Raw genomic sequence first — 20,785 nt, forward strand, 5'->3', positions numbered from 1 at the left:
TACACCTATTTCCTTCATTAGCTTCTGATAGAAAATAGACAGTGAATTTCTAGGATCAGAAAAATCGGACAAATCTACGTCACACTGTCACCCATTCATGGACTCACCCATCTTCACTCACAATGGGGAAAGCTGAAGGTTTAGCATCCAGGAAACAGCAAAGAACATCTAGGCTAGAAGAAGGTCTACATCACTACATCACATTTAGAATTAGCAACTCCACCACGCGGCAGAACTCCTCCAGGCTTGTGTTATTTGTGGAGATAAAACATCAAGATTGCAAGCCAGAGAGTTGCTCTGATGTTACCCAATCTGAGGCGAGATGTCCAAATGTCAGGAAATGACTCCAAAACACGGCGATTGAAGTTCAGCTGTGATGTGGCTCACTTCGGCCCAATCCCAATACTCGCACTGCGTCCTACACCCTTCTGTGAAGTGCACTTAGAGGTGCCCAGTAAGGCTTTGAGCATATATTACACATGAGTACACAAGTGTGAGCACTGCGTCATCGACCGCGACGCATGCAGGATACCGGTCGCTGTTTGTGCTACTTTTTAAAAAGTAATTTTTAAAAACTTTCAAACAAACAATTATTTGACCACATTTAAATGCATTACTGTCCACATTAGGTCTTAGCCTAAAACATTCTGAGCATGAATGAACATCATTGTTCTTCATGAAATGAACTTCTTTCATAAAATACAAATCCTCAGAAAAGGCACTTGAGCCATTGCTCTGCCTTCTTCTCAAAATTCCCCTGCAGCAATGGGTTGTGGGTGATATTCTTGCCTCAATTGTGCAAAAGGGGTGTGGTCAACTTCCGCACTTGAGGATTGGGGCACTCTATGCCAGGAGCATTCAATTCCAGGCATGGAGGGCCAGTATCCAGCCTGCTTTAGGCCCTGTCCACACGTAGCCGGGGATCTGCCAAAACGTAGATATTTTTCTACGTTTTGGCCTGTCATCCACATGAAAACGGAGTTTTTTCACACGAAAACGGATCTTTTTAAAAACTCCGGCCAAAGTGAAGATCTGCGTTTTCTCCGTTTTGGGTGTCTGCATGTGGACGGACAAAACCGGAGTTTTAAGGTCCACAACGTCACTTTCCACGACAAAAAAATGCTGACATCACGTGTGCGACCTGTGTTTACACTAGCCGGCATCGTGGAAGCCCTCAGAGCTGCGCTCTGTCACTACCCGATCCATCAATCGTCCAAGCGGTTTTTGCTTGTTTGTTTTTGCAAGCGGAATTACTGCTCCTGGCGGAAGACCACAAACGAAGGACGAGGTTAAGAACGGGGGAAGTACTGCCGCCTACAGGTCTGGCATGTCCTTAACAACGTATTTATCCGGGTACGTGTGGACAGTTATTTTTTAAAAAGCGGTGGAGTGGATGCAAGTTTTTGGAGGGGCGGATATTCGTTTTTAAAAAACCCCGGCTACGTGTGGACTAGGCCTTAGTGGTTTCGCTGATTCAGTGGTTGAATATCCTGTGCAGCAGCTCATCAGGCTCTGCAGAAACCTGTTAATCCCCTGCTGATTGAAATCAGGTGTGTTGAAGCTGAGTTAAAACTAAAACGTGCTGGCCCTCCAGGACCGGATTTGAACAGTCCTGTCTACGCACTCACACCCCTGGCCTAGAATGCACGAATGAAGGGCACAAGGGAGGAAGTGGGAGTTTTGGGAATGGGCCTTCAAGATCCTGAAAATGGTGCTTCCCTCTTCCCCAGAGCACGACTTAAAAGGCCTTCATTCCTACTAGAGACCACTGCAAATGTGTTGATTAAACGAATGTTCCACACCTTCAATGATGTATTTATTTGTGTGCAAACAGCTAAATCATTGATGCAAATCAAACCTTTGTTGTTGGTCATAGACTTTATTAGACATTTGCATGTTTCAATAACATTTTCATTATCACATGATATAGCTACATTGCATATAACATTTATATTCCTTTTTATACATTTAACTCAGTACTCCACCATGAATTATATAACACATTTGTCTTACTTCTGGATCAACAAAAACTTTCTGCACTTACATTTATGGTGTGCATATTTAAGTATGGCAGGCATTTACTGATACTTTTCACTCATTCACAAATTCATATGATTCCATTTTTTCACAATGATTATACTGTGCAATTGGAAAACAAAAAAAAATATATTTACTGGAAGAAAATTAAAATAAAAGTACATTCATAGTCAAATATATGCACCACGATCCAAACCTTAAACATTAAAAGTCAAATAAAGAAAACTACAACTTTGCATTGCTGTCCCAGCTCATTTTAATGTCAGGAAGGCTTCTGAGAGACATCTAAGCCAAACCTGACAGTTCAATTTTGTCCAAATACACACTAAGTGTAAGAAGTACTGCACTTGCTGGGATCACCTGGACAAATAAGCACTGACACTGGGTTGCAGTAAAAGTTTCAAATGAACCCCTGAATCACTGATGCATAAACTTACAAGCCACAGACCCTAGCCTTTATAGAAGAACGTGAGGCAAAAAATGATTCAAATTACTAAATGTAAGAAACAAAACAGAGACACACACATCTAATATCAACAAGCACAAACAGCAGCAGAGAGCGAGGTGAAAATCTGCATCACTCTGAACTCTGTACAACATATCTACTTGGTTTGAACACTCACAGAACATTCACATGTTTATGCACCATTGAGCACAAGGGGTCACTGTGGCTACACAAACAGACCTATAAGCACAGGCAGCATGGAGTCTGCAGGGGAAATAAGGGCTTCTATGTATGTCTGACCACTAATTTCTTCTCTAAAGAGCAGAATATTGCCATATTGTTGCAACATTTCCAACACAGTTCACTCTGTCTGGAAGACGTGTTCGGTGTCTGAACATAAAATTGTTTCTCAGCAGCCAGAAATTTCACATTGATCTAAGGAAGCTTTGTTAGTGCAAAGGATGGCTGGCTGGATGAGACAACTGCACATCTCTGACTTAACATTGTATTTTCTTTATTGTATCACTGAATCTCATGAATGTAGCATTCCTTGGCTGTGTACTTGGAAATATGATCTCCATTACAAAAGCAAGAAGCATAAAGTCCCTGGAAGCAGAAACTGATTGAAACTTACAGAAAAGCAAATCTTCATGAACTACAGATAACTCCTAGAATCAGTCCGACATTCTCTAGAGCCTAACGTACATTCACTGAAAGGCAGAGTTCAGAAATGTTAAAGCGGGCTTCTGTGGAAAAGTTATAAACAGTTAAAGTCTTACTGATTTTGAGGTTATTGGCATAAACAATAGTGACTACACATAATTTCTAGTTCATAGTGACACTTCCAGTTAAAGATTTCCAGAATGCCCTGCCAAAATAACTATGTCATTTGAAACCAACAATGGAGCAAAGGTTTATGAAGTAGCTTTGGCATGAACGGCTGTGAAAGTTTTGAGATTAGAAGTTTTAAGGCAAAAGAAAAGTCGTACACTTGTGTATTTGGTCAGAAATAATCTCTAGGGAGCCTAAGCCACGCCCATCTACTTCCAGTCCCTGCTGCTATTAATAAAAGTTATTTTCTGATCCTGTTTGGTGTGTGCCGTGGATTTAAACATTCTAAAGACACATTTTGATGACAGGAAAGCGTTTTTTTTTTTGACCGGCGGCAAAAGTTACTTGAGGTTGTAGAGGACTCCAACGGCTAATCTTACCAAATGGATGCCATCCGACCAGACAAGAAGAACTATGAGACGAAAATGGCTGAGTTTAGCGTGATTCCCATCCTTCTTCCAGGACAAAAGAAGGAGCATTAAATGCACAAATCTGGCCATGTGGAAAGTGGCAGCTATGCTGGGGGACATGAGATTCTGCTGTGATGTGAGATATGTGACTTGTGATTTCTGGGCATTTTAACTACACATTTTTACAAGCTAATGAATCTCAAAGTAGGTGACATAAATAGTCAAAACTCACATCATTACTTTTCATTGAAATTGAAGTACAACTTGTGTGTGATTCAGAGTGTAAGGCAAGGCTGATCAGAATATAGCTTTTATATCCCCGTGCACGTTCCCATGAGCCAACAGGAAGGGGAGGAGACTTAGGGCTAAAATGTATTTGCCTTTCAACAACGCGTATGCATGGTTGAAATGGCTGCCTCGCGTAACTTGTGTTGATTTGAAGCGTCATTTGTGCGTGTTCTCCAAAATTAACGCAACGCGTTTAAAACCTGCAGTGTACGAGTAACCAGTAGGCAGAGATAACAAAACAAACGAGACACACTCACCATGGCGACTCCATCTCTGATTTAGCGGCCTTTCATCCCATCTATGATACAGCTGTTGTGTCTTTTTCTGTCATGATCTCAAAATTAACTGGTTACTGATCTCTTCTATGATGTTTGTTTTGGTTGTACTCCACAAACCCAGCTCTCTATCGTGTGTGTTCCCTAGTGGAATCCTCCAGTACTACATGCAGCAAATACGTGAACACAGATGCTGCCTGTGCCAACGCGAGGTTAAAAAGCAAGAATATTCCGGCCCTTAGGCTCCCTTTTTCTTATTATTAGGTGGAGATAAGGTATTAACTGCTTATGATTTTTTTCTCAGAGACTCCTTTAAAAACACCTGAACCACCTCTTTATTCTAAAAATCAAGTTACATCAAACACAGTACATGAACAGTTGCTAGTGTTTGTCTGCGCTGTTTTCATCTGTAGCCCTGACACGGTGGCGCCTCAGAGCTGAAACAATGACTTGTTGCTTTATCAGCTGAGAGAGAAATGAACCAGAAAATGTGCACTTCAGACATTGCATTCAAGTATAGTTTTGCTGCTGATATGTGTGCAAAAAGGATCTGAAACAACAGAACATTTCACCTGACCAAAAAGCATGCTAGTCCTTCACCATTTGTAAACAACCACAGTACAAGTGTAATATAAGACCTTCAACAACACACAAGTATCACAATCAATTGGACATCCCTGAGACAGTTCCATTTGATCTGACGCTCTTGTCTGTCTAAGGCATGCTTTTCGGTAAAGGACCTTTTTAAACTGTCTCGTGGCAAAAAAAAATAAATAAATAAATAAATAAATAAATAAACCAATAAGGGAAGCAAAGTGGGAGCGACGACGTACTCACAACACTTACGAAGCTACTTTACGAACTAATTTGACTACGCGTGACGACACAGTTACAAGCGCCAAAGTGAGATGTAGGAAGCTGCAACGATCACCCCCTGTTGACATGCAGCTAAAACATCAAGGCAAGCAGCTTCAACATATCTAGGGTTTGCTAACACTGGGACGCAAGGCGGACTGTACAAAAACTACTGAGAGGGGATCAAAAGGAGATGTCTTACATTTTTGATTTTGGATGAACAGTCATTTAAATTTCTGCTTAAAATTCTAATTGTAGAGAAGAGATGATCACTTGAGGGATAGTTATATCAACAACATGTTGTTGCATTGAAATTCCCGAACTAAAGCATTAAATCGGGTCATTAACCCCCAGTCTCAATACCTTTTGTGCAGTCCTTTCATTTTTACCATAAAATCCGCAATGAATTTACAGCACCAACAAAGAGGGAGCAGTATTTTTTCCTAATTTAATGTATTGGTGTTGAATGCACACGTGTTGTTGAAGAGTTTCAGTGCATGATTCATTTAGGCTTTGAGGCTAGTAATGTTTCAAACATCCTATCCTGATTGTATTTGTTTACTCCGATAGGTTTGGGCAGTGGATGTCAAGAGTGTACACTTTCTTATCAATCTCATTAACTGTTGGTCCTTGCTCGTTGAGGGGGTAAAGAAGGGGTCGGTCCTTCAGTTTGCCTGTCCATGTTTTTCTCTGCAGGAGGAGGAAATGGGGGAGGATGGGAGGATCTTGTGCCATCTCAGTCTGAGAAGAGACTGGCAAAAGATTTGCGTAGATTGCGAATGGTTTCAGCCTTCACCTCATCCTGGCTAAGGCTGGCTCGTGGCGCTGGGGTTTCTGGAATGTTGAAGGTATTGGTAAGAGACTGGGATTTGCTATAAGGAAAAGGAGATGGCAATAGAGGAGAAGGAAAGGCTATTAAAGTCATGCAGCAAACCAATGGAGTGAAAAGAATGGAATACAGCAAGACAGAGAGAGGTAAAAAAGTGGTGAAAAGTCTCAGTAGAAGATAATAAAGGGCCATCCCCTCTCTGGGTCATTCAGAATTACCTTATCATTTCAAGTCCACTTTGATCTGATATGAATAGTGAATGACTTTACTGGGTGATGCGTGTTTTGTCTGGGATTGGTGATGACAGTATTTTACAATAATGCAGCGCAGTGGACCCAAACCATGATACTATCACTAATGTGTTTTACAGATGGGAAAAGGCTCAGCAAACTCCATCTGAAGGTCAAATGTCAATCATAAAGCTGGTTTTACCCAAGCCTAAAGCTTTAGGGCATTTTTTCTATTGTAAACTAATAATATTGACATTTGCAATTCTGAACACCTCTTTTACTTTGTTCAAAAAGGATATTGTGGTGTTTCATAATTAATTAATCCAGCATGTAAAAACAGATTTACAAAAGCCATATAAATGTGAGAATCCAGACTATAGATTGATTTGTCACATTCTTATGCAAGCAGACATGTAACAGTTATCAATAGAATACAGCTACCTTTTAGTAAATATATGGACAGCTTTCCTTTTCTATTCGTGTATTTTAAAGGTCAAAGGTGCCATGCTATTTTAAACCTTTGAGAGTAAACGTAGGCACAGTATATGGTCAAATATACATAATTGAGATGCTATTTATCTTAAATATGAGTCATTTTCATCAGCTTGAATTTATATCCAGAAATAAAACGGTTAATTTCAGTGAGACTATGCCCATGCCTGCTCTGACAATATGTGCCAACAACAGCATCTTAGGCAAGTCAGTAGCTGTATTAGCTATGGTGGTCCAGTAGTTGAGGCGTTTTGTTGAGCACTCTAACCACTGGACTACCAAGTTTGCTACATGACAGTCGCCAAAGCCACATATCCTGTGCTGGCCAGGGAAGACAGGTTTCAGACCAGAGACTAGCTTCTGAGAGCAGAGCAGAGCCTGATGACGAGACTATTTTCCTTTGACGCTTTACAGGATTTTCAAAGTAAAACTAAATTTGCTGCTGAAATACGAAAATGCATACATGCAGCCAAAATGTGTTTGGGTTTTTATTTAATGTGGAAATATCAATATGACATGGTAAAAATCTTTAAGTTGACTGCTTATAACTTGGTCTCCTGCATCCCAGAACCTGAACTGGAAGCTTCTTTTGGTTGTGTGAGTGTATCACAATCCCTCCAGACAATCTGAAATGTTATTTTTGGTGAAACTACCAATGAAAGATTGACAAATGTTGGATACCATGCACATTCAGGTGGATCATTTGTCAATAAAGAGGCCAATCACTCATGTGGCATGCATTTACAGAATCACTGCAGGCAGAAAGGTAAGAGAAGCATTTTTGTTTGTGTCAGCTCTAATTTTTACCCAAATGTGATGAAGCTGATCTTCGTTTATCACGTGCAAATACTTACTTTAGTTGTGGAGAGCCGCTCATAGCTGGACTATCCTGACTGGGCTTCTGAGGTGGCTGGGGCTTTTGGTGGAGAGGGGGACGTTCTCCTGGACCACCCTGGCCTTGGGCAGAAGGTCTGGGCTGCTGGGTGGTTGGTGCTCCGGGACGCCCTGGTGCCTTCTGCTGCTGTGATCCTCCCTGTGACTGCTGTTTAGAAAGCTGGGCAGGTCTTTGTTGTTGCGCTTGCCCACCTGAAGGTTTCTGGCTTTGGCCCCCTGCAGAAGGTTTCTGTTGTGATAAAGATTGTTGCCTCTGAGTTTGAGGGGAACCTCCTTGGCCTCGCTGTGGAGCACCCTGACCTGGAGGTCTTGATTGGGCTGAAGGTCCTTGGCTAGCTTTAGCCTGCGAGGAGGGTTCACCAGTACCAGGACTGACAGGGGACTGCTGGGCCTGTAAAGGAGGTTGGCCTTGAGGCTGTGGACGCTGCTGAGTTGGGGGGCTTTGCTGAGGACCTCCTGTGAGTTATAATAAGGTCCAAATCACATTGACTAATTTCCATATACATATACAAATACTTTTGCAATTTTATGGTTCAGATTTTCCTGAAAAAACACAAAATATTTCTGGACATCATCCTAAAACAGTCCAAGTCTTACCCTGAGGAGAGGGACGCTGTTGGGCCTGTGGTACTTTGGGCTGTGAGACTGGCTGAGGAGAAACCGCTCTCTACAAAACAGACAAATACGTCACAAAGGTTATTTAGAACACCTGTCAAAGGAAATCACATCTGGTGAAAAGTGTGCAGATAGAAATAATCTAAAACAAATTATTATGAGGTCACATTAGGATTAGGGTTAAATGACTAATGACAACAAGCAAAACCCTGAAATAATTTGTAAAATGTTTGCAAAGGCCACAACCGAAGTGGAAAACGTATTTATAACCAGATTCCCTTTGATAACCAACCGAGTCACCCCTCTCTGCTGCTCATTTTAAAGAATGAGGCTGTAAAGGAGACCATGGTCTTGAGTCAGAAATGAGTAGAATGCCTTCTCTGAGTCAGGAGTGAGGTCCTGCCTCAAGTGGAGGAGTTGAAGAAGAAGAAGAAGAAGAAGAAGAAGAAGAAGAAGAAGAGATCTTTTCTATTGCACCTCTCAAGACAAAATCCACGAGGCGCTTCACAAAAACAAAAAATATAAAAATAAAAAAATAATTTAGAAAATGGTTACAAATATATTCAAATGAGCCAAAATAGACAATTGTGATTAAAAAATGTTAAGAAAGAGAGAGTGAATAGGAAAGAGGGAAATCAGCGGATCCTGATGAAGGTGGAATAGGTGGGAAGAGCAGAACAAAGAGAGAGGGGTTGAAGAAGGTCATAAAAAAAATAAGCTTGAACAAGTGAGTCTTCAGCTGTTTTTTAAAGGAGACCACTGAGTCCACTGATCTCAGGCTCAAGGGGAGAGAGTTCCAGAGTCTGGGGGCCACAGCAGCAAATGACCTGTCGCCTTTGGTCTTTAGCCTGGTGCGTTGCACAACCAGTAGGCTTTGATCACTGGACCTCAGGGACCTGCTGGGGGTGTAGGGACTAAGAAGATCACCAATTTATGATGGTGCTTGTCCATGTAAGGCCCTATAGACCAGAACCAGGATCTTGAAATGAACCCTGAAGTTGACTGGCAGCCAGTGAAGCTGGAGGAGAAGCGGGGTGATGTGGGTGTGTTTGGAGGACTTGGTCAGAAGCCGAGCACAGGCATTCTGAACCACCTGTAGACGATTCAGGGAGGTTCTGTTCAGACATGTGAAAAGAGAGTTGCAGTAGTCTAAGCGTGAGGAGATGAAGGTGTGGAGAACTGTCTCAAGTTCAGAGCGAGACAGAATGGGACTCAGCTTAGCAACGTTCCTGAGATGGAAGAAGGAAGAGCGAACAAGAGAACTGACATGAGAATCCAGGGTGAGAGCTGGGTCAAAGGTCACATCAAGATTCCTGACAGAGAGTTTGGTGTGAGAAGCAAGCTGACCAAGAGAGTCTCTGACTTTGGGAACCAGCTTGTCTGGGGCACAGATGAGGATCTCAGTCTTATCTTCATTCAGCTGAAGAAAGCTCCAAGCCATCCAGGTTTTGATAGAGTCTAAGCAGGTGTGTAACAGCTGCAGCTTAGACATCTCATGGGACTTAAAGGAGATGTACAGTTGGATGTCATCTGCATAAAGATGGTAGGAGATTCCTTTGAAGGAGCTCAGGATGTGCTGAAGAGGGAGCAGATAGAGGAGGAAGAGCAGAGGCCCCAGCACAGAACCTTGTGGGACACCATGGGTAAGGGAGGTGGTGGGGGACCTAAACTTGGAGACGGCCACAGAAAAGGAGCGCTCAGAGAGATAAGAGGAGAACCACTCCAGAGCAGATCCTGATAGGCCTACCCAGTCCCTCAGCCTCTCCAGTAGCAGGTGATGGTCAACAGTGTCAAAGTTTGCAGTCAGGTCCAGCAGGACCAGAACAGAACAGTCCCCTGCATCACTGTGAGTCAGAAGGTCATTAGAGACCCTAAGAAGAGCTGTTTCAGTAGAATGAGTTCTACGAAAACCTGACTGTAAGCTATCATAGATGTTATGTTCATCAAGAGCAGCTGTGAGTTGTTTAGCCACAACCTTTTCCAAGATCTTGGAGGTGAACGGAAGTTTAGAGATGGGACTGAAGCTGCTGTGGAGAGAGGGGTCAAGACTCGTTTTTTTAAGAAGCGGGTGGATTACAGCATTCTTAAAGTAAGCAGGGACCTGACCAGAAACCAGAGAAGCATTAATTATAGAGAGCATGCTGGGACTGATGGACTGAAAAGCACTTTTAAACAAAGATGAGGGTAAGATGTCGAGGGGGCATGCAGAGGTCTTCATAGAGTTAACTAGTTTGGTTAACTCAGGCAAAGAAACAGGAGCAAAGCTATCTAGGATGACGGGCCTGGTTGGAGTCGGCAGAGGCAGCGATAAGGCTGAAGGAGAGATGCTAGATCTAACCTTACTGACTTTGTCCACAAAGAAAGAGAAAGTTCTCACAGTCTGTAAGAGAGTGGATGGAGGCTGTAGGAGAGGAAGGAGAGACAATACTGCTGATGGTGTTAAACAGCACCTTGGGGTTCCCTTTGCTCTGGGACACCAGGTTGGGAAAAATAGGAAACCTTTGCATCTCTTACTGCAGAGTTAAAGGATGTCAGAAGATCCTTTAGGTGCAGCAGATGGACATGGAGATGGGTTTTCTTCCACAAACGCTCAATTTTTCTGCATTGGCGCTTCAGGCTGTCATTAAACCAGGGAGTAGGGTTCACTGCAGGAACTGATCTGGTTCTGACAGGACAGATGTTGTCCAGAATGGAGAGGCGGTGCTCGTTAAACTGAGAAGTTAAGGAATCTGGGTCGTTATCAGAAGAACAGGGTGGATCAAAAGCAGCAGAAAAATTGCTAGATGTGCTCTCATTAAGAAACCGAGAACTAACCATATGGCGAGCAGGAGGTGGGGACACAGAAACTGACAAGTTAAAGAAAATGCGATGGTGATCTGAAATATAAACATCCTCAGGACAAACACTGTCAGCATTTTAACTGAGGGTAAAAACAAGGTCTAGAGTGTGTCCCCTGGTGTGTGTGGGGCCGGGAAACATGCTGGGTAAAGCCGAAGGAGTCCATAAGGCTGGAGAAATTCATGGCAAAGTGATCAGAGGGATCATCAACGTGGATGTTAAAGTCACCAACAATCACCAGTCTGGACAGCTTCACAGTGGAGGATAGAAAGTCACTAAACTCCTGAAGGAAAGAACCGTTTGGATCAGGTGGACGATACACCACAGCACAGTAGAACGGGTCCTTACGCCCGACTTTAATCAGCTGCAGTTCAAAAGAAGCAAAGTGACCAGAGGTTGTAGGGCTACATGGAAGATGGTCTCTGAAAACAACAGCTAGGCCTCCACCACGACCAGAACCCCAGGGCTGGCTAAGAAAAGAATAACCACTCGGGCAGAGTTCAATCAGACCAGAATAATCAGATGTTTGTTAACAAACTTCAGTCAGAAACAGAAAATCCAGGTTTTTAGAGCGAATTAGATCACTGAGCAGGATGGACTTATTAACAGAGTGGGTATTCAATAGAGACATGCTGAGTGAGGTGGAGGAACCAGAAACTGCAGAAACAGCTGGAGTTAGTGGACGTAAATTAGCAGGGTTAGATCCACGGTGTTTATAAAAACCACTTATGGAGGGAACAGGAGGAGAAACCACTGAGGAATGAGGATAAACCGACCTTAAAAAACTTGGACGGAGAAACCGCACCGCAACGTGGCCTGGCGGGAATGCGGAAGTGGCGCTCAGGTCGCAAAAACAAAGGACAAGAAGCTAGAAGATCACGCCGATCTTCCCCAGATAAACCACACTTTAAGAGAAGTTTTATTCTCACCTGGATTCCTGCTCGTTTACCTCTTTTCCTCCAACGTTTTCCCGAGACCGGATAAACATTGCTGGAGGCTTCCTGGTAGGAATCATTTGGCTCCGGGCCAGCACGCCGATCAGTTAAACAAACATGGAGGTACGTCCTTGGTGAATCTTGGGCGATCGTGAATTAACGGAAGGACAAAAGAGTCTGGTGATCATAGGAGATGTAGCAGGGACACTACTGAAGAGGATCGCAGATAGGAGCAAAGTGGAAAAGGGGAGGTTAGTGGAGAAAAGTTTAAAAAGTGGCCGGTGACTGCGGCTAAGCCAAGCACAGGTGTCATCTTGTTACCGACCCAGAGTTAAGTATCTCGGGGTCTTGTTCACGAGTGAGGGACAGATGGAGTTTTCTCTGCAGGATGGCTGGGCTCTCCCTTTAGAGATAGGGTGAGAAATTCAGTCATCTGAGAGGGGCTCAGAGTAGACCCGCTGCTCCTCCACATCGAGAAGAGTCAGTTGAGGTGGCTTGAGCATCTAGTTAGGATGCCTTATGAACGCCTCCTTGTGAGGTTTTCCAGGCACATCTAATGAGGAGAAGGCTTAAAAGACGACCCAGGGAACACCCCTAACCCCTAACCTCCCTGCTTAGGCTACTGCCACCACGACCCGACCCCAGATAAGCAGCTGAAAATGTATGTATGGATGGCTCTGAATGAGATAATCTCAATGCTTAGAGCTGTTTGTCTGGGATTTACTGGAGTCAGCAAAGCTTGAGTGCAGTTTTAGCAGCTTCAGCACCTGTGCTGGCTGTCCTGCTGAGGCACGGACCGTTGAGGAGCTCAAGGTACGTGGAACAGTCTGGTTCATCTTAGAAATCACAAGTTCTGCAATCTGAACACGATCCTCCTCCTGCTGATCCCCAATCAGTGGCATCGAACAGTCATCAACCTGAAACGCATCAGGATGTTATTTGTGTATTTCCTTCATGATCACATTTTCAGATGATGCTCCTCTCTTTTACCTCTATAATGTAGTCTCTGCCATCTTTACCATGTAGCGCCTCCACAGCACAGATATCCAACCCCCCAAAGATGTCTGCACATGCATCCACCCACAGTTTGTACCTACAATGATATTATAGCACAGTTAAACATCACATTACTAACAGTTTATGAGGGTATCATCGTATATGCTTACTTGTCTGACATTGCCACCTGCTCCAGCATAGACGAGCCGGTGTTAGTTTTCCAGTTGCCAGAAATAGAAGTCCTCCTGTTGAACAAAACGAGAAACTGCATCATATGTTTTGTTTTATTTGCCACAAACTGCCTGTGAGTTGGGTCTTTGTTGGAGATTTGGTGGAACAAAATCACTCACATGTAAGCCTTGTAATTGTTACCAATCTTCTGGATGCGGACGTCGTACTTGGCATCAATAAATGGCTCAGATGTGGCATAGGTCTTGGTCAGCGCCACAACGCTAGCAATGTCTTGGAAGTCATATTGATTGTCCACTTTCACCTAGAGTGGAAGGAGCCCAAATGCATCCAGTGGAATTTCTAAGTGTATTAATGTGGTGATTTTATTTAAAGCTGCAAAAGCAAATTAGGAGAACAAATTAGCTCTTAACAACGTTCTAACTTAGTATAGATGTAAACATAAAGTGGCGAATAAAAAATAAAAAATAAAAAGTCCTAAACTGGTTCTTTTGCATTTATCTAAAAAGGTCAACCAATAACACGTTTCAGACTGAGAGCAACCATTGGACCATTTGGTTGTTAATCTCGCAGAACCTCCGCACTTCCCTGCATCCTCCATTCATTACACTCGTGCATATTTAGCAACAAAACACTACTGGTGTGAGAGGTTCTCTGCTCAGTAATATCAGAGGAGGAGAAACAGCTGGCCACCTCAACTTTAGGACAAACTACCAGAGTCCCAAAAAGAAAAACACCATTTGAAGTCACGGACAACAAAAAACGTTTGGACCTACAAAACGACGACTTGTGTTTCGCATTATCTAGTGTCCTCCGGCATCGCGGGTTTCCAGTTCTGGCAGAAACATCTCTGGAAAGATACCTGAGGGGTGGGGTGAGTGTTCCATGTTTGTGGTCAAAACCTAGCTCATTCTGTAGTTTCGCTATAGCAGCTTTAAATTATTAGAAATATAAACAACCAATTTGTACCTTTCCCATTCCTGAGTGAGCATGGCCCATTTTTACAACAACAGGAAACTGAGGGGAGGAAATCTGTGAGGAAGATATTAAAACATACAGTAAACATGTTGTTGGAGATCATTCTAATGATTAAAACACTACAAAACAGTGTGTGACTGCAGGAATGGAGATGATCTAACTGTACTGACACAGAAGTTCAATAATTAGACTGCAAAGAGCTCACCATTTCCTTGTGGTTTGGATAGTAAACCTGTTCGATCAGTGGGAACTCCTCTGATCCCAGCTGCTTGTGGACTCTAGACATCTGAGCAAACTGAAGCAGATAATCAGGCAGAGGTTAGCCTCTAAGATGCCACTAACTGTTCCTTTGTCCTTGCTTTGAGTGGTTAATACTACTCACCACCCAAGGTTTGTCACAGAAGTTATAAACCGATTGCAGAGAGTTAACACTCGGCACCCCGGCATATTGAAGTCCGATCACCATGTTCCGATGGTCTCCGTTCTTGTCCATGCTGAAAGCGTGCTGTCTCATCAGAACAAAGTCTGGCCTGAAGGATCTGATGCAGAAGACACAAGCAAAACATTAAACTGCATAGTTAGAAGAACTCTTCCGTCATGGTTCAATGATTTTGCAGGTACAGTGGAACTTTCAGCAGCTTCATAAACTGCAGCATTGTATTAATTCATAACAGAAACCTACTCACTTGTTGACCTTATGCCCACTCCTTATGGCATCAATGTTCACATGGTAGGTGCCTGTAGAGTTGGCCACCAGGTTGATTTCGGAGAACTCTGCCTGAAAGGAGAATACCTCGGTCAATATTTATTATCAACTAAAGGCATGCATACCATATTTCTTTGACAGGGTTTGAAACTAAGATCTTATTATGTTGAGAAATTAAATCCCACATTCTGTTAGAACCAAGGGGTAACCCACCAACCCCAGACTTGAAGTCAACACAGAAGTCACAAACTTTGCAGTTCCACCCTCATCCGCTAGGGGCTGGCACTAGAAATATGACATGTTGGTGGGGCTGGCGGGGTACCAAAACTCGAGTTAGGTGACCTGGTTGTGGCTAGCAGTGGTTTCCGAGCTGTGCTAGTCCACCTCAGTCAAGGATCTGCAAGACTGCCACTCAGAGATCCAAAAATGTGCCGCTCCATCCTCTCGAAGGCAGCCATGTCGCGTGGCCGCCCAGCTTTGCCCGACACTCATGCAAGGCTGTAGTTGTCCTAGCTGCCTATAAAGCGTGACGATATGTGTGGCACGGCCATTTGGCTTCATAAGAGTCACACAGAAAGCAGTCTGTGGGCTTTGTCCATCTTTTTTATACAGTCATGAGGTATAACTTAAAGTAGATGTAAAAGGTCTCTCAACAACTCTCAAACCGTAGCACAATGTCTGTTAAAGTGATGCATAAAAGTAACTGCTAAAGTTCGGCCATCTTGAATCAGGTAGACTCCAAAAGTTGGAGATAAACATCAGTTGATTACATTCTGAGAATTTTATTAAGATCCATCCGTGGCTCATTAAATATTTTGTTTACAAACAAAACTTTAAAAATGGGTTAAATACAATAATTCATGTCAAATGTTTTAGACCATGATCTTATTTTGAGTAGTAAAGAAAGAAAGAAAGAAAGAAAGAAAGAAAGAAAGAAAGTGATATATTATATAGCGCCTCCTTAGATAAAAATCACAAGGTGCTTCACAAGAACAAAAACAAAAAATGAATACAAAAAAATGATTTAAAAATGATTAAGAATGTGTTTCAAATGAGAAGAAATAAAAATTGTGATTTAAAACATAAGGAAAAGGGGAAGAGAAAATGAATAGGAAAGAGGGAAATCTGTGGATCTCGAGAAAGGCAAAATAAGAGCAAAATAAGGAGAGGGTGGTGATGAAGGTCACGCAAAAGCCAGCCTGAACAGGTGAGTTTTCAGCTGCTTTTTAAAGGAGACCACTGAGTCCTCTGATCTCAGGCTCAGATGGAGAGAGTTCCAGAGTCTGGGGTCATCGTTCATCGGGGTTACGGGCTATGTTGTGGAGATATACTATCACAATAAACGCTGACAAAAAGTGTTTAAAAAGTGCCTGAGTTATAACGCTGTTTATGCTTTAACAATCAGTTGACTATGGCGGCCATCTTGATTTGAGTTGATTCAAAATGTGTTGAAGAACATCCACTGATTTTTCCTGGGTTTCATTATTATTCCTCCAGTGCAAAATTATGTATTTTGCTAAACGACAGCAGACTGTCTTTATTGTGCTTTCTACCAGTTAGATGAAAAGAAAAAAATGTCTGAGAAGGACAAGAATATATGGAAATCATTGCACCCCTTGTCTCCATCATAATACTGCTGTCTAAAACCTGTATCCATAATTGGTCCAAGTAATAAACTTAGCATAAAAACAGATCTCGTTAGGCTGTGTTATGGGACTGCACAAAATAATGCATCAAGCATAAGATATTTAATAACTAAATTAAATGGTGTTTCACAGGGAAGCACTTCTGAGAGATGTATCATTCCAAACACTTCCTCTGAACAAAGCTTCTGCTTTCAGTGTAAATTATAACACGCTCATTAATAATGCCATGCAGTTTCTTTCTGACAGGAATAAAATGCTCGAGGTCTATTTCTGTTTTGACATAAGTAGATCAGAAAGACTGTTATCAGCGACACACAAAATACCAAGGCCTTATGAAAAAATCATGCAACATCATCTCATGAGACTCAGTTCAGACTCTTATTTCAGCTCATTTCCTGTTCTTCTCTTAGGATGAACATAATCTCAGAGAAAATTAATAGCTTATTCAAACTTACCTGCTCTACTTTAATGTCAAATTCACCATGGACCTTTTTTCCTCTGAAAACCTTCACCCTGCAAAAGTGAGTAAATGAATGCAAATGTTGGTAGTAATCATAAAAAATATGAAACAAAGGTTTTTGTTGAAAAGTGCATTACTGGACTAAAATCTAGTCAATGCTGCATGATGAGTAGTGCAGCATCATCTGGTGTAAAAGTGGAATTTAAACGGGATAATGAATGTGTGCTTTTACACATAGAGTGTCTTTAGTAACAAAACCACAGCTTTGTATCACCTCTGATAAGTGCAAATCTAACAATGCACATTGTGTTCCAATGAAAATCCTGCAAGATTTCCCCGCAGAAAGTTTATAATTTTTTTAGAATGTTAGCAAATTCAAACAGCCTAACATTTTTATTTCATCACGACAAAAAAAAAAAAAAAGCATTTCTTTTTGCTGCCTTTGCCTTGAGAACACATAAGGTGTTTGTGATTCATAAAAGGGGCGGTTTTCCGTGGTGTACCTCAGCATCCTCTGAATCATATGACCTTAAAGCTGCTGCTGCCACCAGCACTGATCTTACCAGTCGGTCTGCTGGTCATCGATGACCAGGAGGATCTTGGCGTTGCTGGACACACCTGCTCTATCCGCGGCCTCAGACAGGGTTGCGGCTGCAGCTGCTGTAGTCTGTTTGACAGCGTTGGATAAGGAGGAGAAGAAACCGGAGCCTGCTGCAGGGGCAGCCTGCTGCTGCGGCTGCTGCTGCTGCTGCGGGCCGCCGGGGGGCTGGCGACGCTCCGCCGGGCCGGGTGACACTGCGGGACTTTGCTGCGGCGGCTCAGGCCGCTGGAGGTCGGTCATGTATCCATTGGGCAGGTTGGACATGAAATTACTGTCCGAAAGCCGTCGACGCAGGTAATTCATGATGGAGATGGGATGAAATCACAGAGGGGGGTGTCTAAATACCCTGCTTGTGTTCAGTGAAGAAATAAAAAGGATGTCTGGCTACTTTCCCATGTGCAGAATCAGCGTCACCTAAACAGAACAAAGTCTGGGTTTACTAATTAGATCATTATTTTTATGTATGCCTGCTCACGGCAGGAAGAAATCGTGACTGCTATAAAGATAATCAGCATCCAGATAATTGCTAACCTAAATTAAAATATTCCTTCTCAGATGGATGTGGTTCGTTTAGAAAAAGCCTTAATGCACTTATATGGAATAGTATCCATTTGACAGAGCCTACCTGGGAATGTATCCAAAACGATCCGCCAGGGATGAGGCGATGGCTCCTGATCAGCTGTTACAGGAAACCCCGCATGCATGTGGCTCTCGCGTTCTCCGAGCGTGCAGACAGCTCGTGCATCGACCTTAATCCTGTGAAATAAATCAAACCAAAGTCTTCCCAGTCATCTCCACCGTCCTGCTTCCTTCTCAGACCCAGTTTTTTTCCGTCTGCCCTGCGTCACTCTCTAGTCATCCTGGGGGGAGACTGCAAACTAGACGGTGGTCAAGTTGCTCAGTGTGCAGAACGATCACTTCCTGTACTGCTTTACAAAATAAATGCATTTGTCTAATTTTGAATTATAGAGGGTGTGCCAACTCTTCAGTTCGATACAAATAAATGTAAGAGGAAAAATATACATTTGAACCAACAGCAGGGTAAGAACAACACAAGTCTGCAGGAGTGAACATCTAAATCTGGGATGCATCTTTGATTTTTGGAGGCAGAACGTAAAACTGCAACAACTGAAGTGTTTAATACAGACATATTTGCTTGTTTTTGATTATATTCATTTAGTATTTCTGAATGTTAAAGATATAAGGCCAGTAACACATGTGATGAAGATTACATATTCCTAATCAAAACCAAATGCCACCATCTCAGACTGAGATGTGGGTGGATTCTCCCCTACGTAGTGAATGAGCATTCCTGTGGAGACACTTCATTTATTTCTGGTTAAAACTGTATTCTCTGAACATAAACATCTTTAGGAACATGTCTGACTTCCCCAAGCATAAAACAATGTGAAGCGCACAGGTTATTTGGTCTTCTTTTAAAAGAACCTACGATGACTTCCTGTGTCATGGCTAGGTTTGCCAGACTTGACGTGAATGTGTGGTGATGGTGGTGCTGAGGAGAGAGGAGTGGCAGGGGCGTAGCTCAGCCTGATGCTGCTGCTGACTCCTCAGGATGCACCAGGGTGTTCCAGTTATCCCTGCATTTACTGTTCTTATACTCGGACCTTGAATGGGGACGCCTTAAATTTCCAACACAGCTGACAGATATTCTGAGAGAAGCGCCATCTGTTGGTGATGCTCTGCGTCATTACAACGCAGGTCCCCTGGGAGTCCTGCATGCTCCAGCTCCACTATGGAAACCGACTGTGTTCGTATTGGAAACAGACAGGGCTGTTTTCTCTCATGAGTCTTTAATGCTCTGGAGGAACCAACACCCTTTTTTGCTGCCATAAAAACAAAAGTACATGTTTTGCATGTTGATGGAGATTTTCCGACAAAACAAATACTCTAAATGATATCTTTAGAAAGCGTCTTTCTTTACAAGCTTTAAATCAAGTTCTATGAACGGCTGCAAAGAACTATGTGCACAAAGACAAATGTCAAAAGAAGAAAATTACCATTAAAAATGCAGGTGTATTAATGGTTAAGTGCATGTTCATAAAACACAACAGAGTATCATTTATTACTCTGGCCAGCTCATAATAATATAACAGTTATTAATAAACATCTACATATTATAAAGTGAACGTAATAAAGAGGACAACAGAAAGGTCAGAGTTTAGGAGCCTTAAAACCTCAAAGAAGAAGCTTCACAATCTTCGCTGAATGAAACAGGTGAACATGGGCTGGATGTGTTGGATTATGTTCTTTACACTATTTTGGCGGCTGGTCGGTGTCGATGTCCTCTAGGGAGGCAGCTGGTCAGTTTTTAGAACTGATCCATCTACTAGTGTTTGAATAATCTGTGCCTAATTCAGTTAATTAGGCACAGATTATTCAAATATTTCAAATACCATCTGGTTCATTCAACCATATGATTACAACTGATTATTTAACTTATGAGTTTTAAAAGTTCACTTTTCATTCAGAGTGTGAAATCCAGCAGTCTGAGATAAGTTTGACAATTTTGTGTTCTTGGACTGTCAACATGCACTGCAGAATCTTCTGGGTGTTAGAAGATAGAATAGAAAATCTACCTACATGGTGGAATTATGTCTGTAGGTGACTGGTCACTATGTCGGTCAATATATAGGTCAAAATGGACCCTTTCTGGATGTTACACAGTCATACCTCACTCCAATAGACTCATGTTTGGAGATCAGCCCAACAACAGCAGTGCCATCGAGGGACTTCACATTATGATCGCTATAGGATCTCTCAGAGCAATCGTCTGTGAGTAGAGATGGAGGATGTGAACGTATCCCTGTGGAGAGATGACACAAAATCAGCAAAGCAATTAACACAACGATAGCAGTACAGGTAAATGTAAACACACTGATATGACAATGATTGCGCGTAAAAATTATTCACGGTCATTCTCCTGGAAAATAAGTTGCTCATGTTCATGATTTCCTGTCGTCAGGTTTGTGGGTGTGTTGGCTGATGACGGTAACAAATGACAATAAGTAGAGCACCAGTGAGTGAGCCTTCAGGTTGCCAAAGAAGGCCAACACACCCTTCAGTGTAAAGTGTCAGGCTTATAATATGTGGTAAAACACATGGTGAGCAGAGTCCACCATAAAGAGACACTGTTCAGGGGAACATCCACATGTTGCATTAACATGTAAAAACACATGTGTCCAGTGTGAGCCTGGAGCATTTACAGCACGTCATC

The 20,785-nt window shown here is 42.5% G+C and overlaps 1 protein-coding gene across 3 annotated transcripts; it reads right to left on the reverse strand.

Moving 5' to 3' along the window:
- Window positions 1-5,730: 5,730 nt before the first annotated feature.
- syn1 (synapsin I) lies at window positions 5,731-20,366 on the reverse strand. 3 transcript variants are annotated; one of them, XM_070546542.1, is made up of 15 exons: window positions 20,242-20,366; window positions 18,176-18,306; window positions 17,513-17,964; window positions 16,945-17,002; window positions 14,824-14,915; window positions 14,520-14,676; window positions 14,343-14,432; window positions 14,129-14,191; window positions 13,321-13,463; window positions 13,141-13,215; window positions 12,965-13,067; window positions 12,742-12,891; window positions 8,184-8,253; window positions 7,547-8,042; window positions 5,731-6,013 (listed from the first exon to the last, which is right to left on the reverse strand). In XM_070546542.1, the coding sequence occupies exons 3-15, from the start codon at window positions 17,851-17,853 to the stop codon at window positions 5,878-5,880; spliced, it is 1,974 nt and encodes a 657-aa protein (XP_070402643.1). In that variant the 5' UTR covers window positions 17,854-17,964; window positions 18,176-18,306; window positions 20,242-20,366; the 3' UTR covers window positions 5,731-5,877. The 3 variants fall into 3 exon arrangements, with proteins under 3 accessions (XP_070402643.1, XP_015827660.3, XP_015827662.3); XM_015972174.3 differs by lacking the exon at window positions 20,242-20,366 and having other exon boundaries at window positions 18,176-18,337; XM_015972176.3 differs by lacking the exon at window positions 20,242-20,366 and having other exon boundaries at window positions 5,808-5,975; window positions 18,176-18,337.
- Between the last annotated feature and the right edge of the window lie 419 nt (window positions 20,367-20,785).

Source organism: Nothobranchius furzeri, chromosome 17 (assembly GCF_043380555.1).
Source record: "Nothobranchius furzeri strain GRZ-AD chromosome 17, NfurGRZ-RIMD1, whole genome shotgun sequence".
NCBI classification, from domain to species: Eukaryota; Metazoa; Chordata; class Actinopteri; order Cyprinodontiformes; family Nothobranchiidae; genus Nothobranchius; species Nothobranchius furzeri.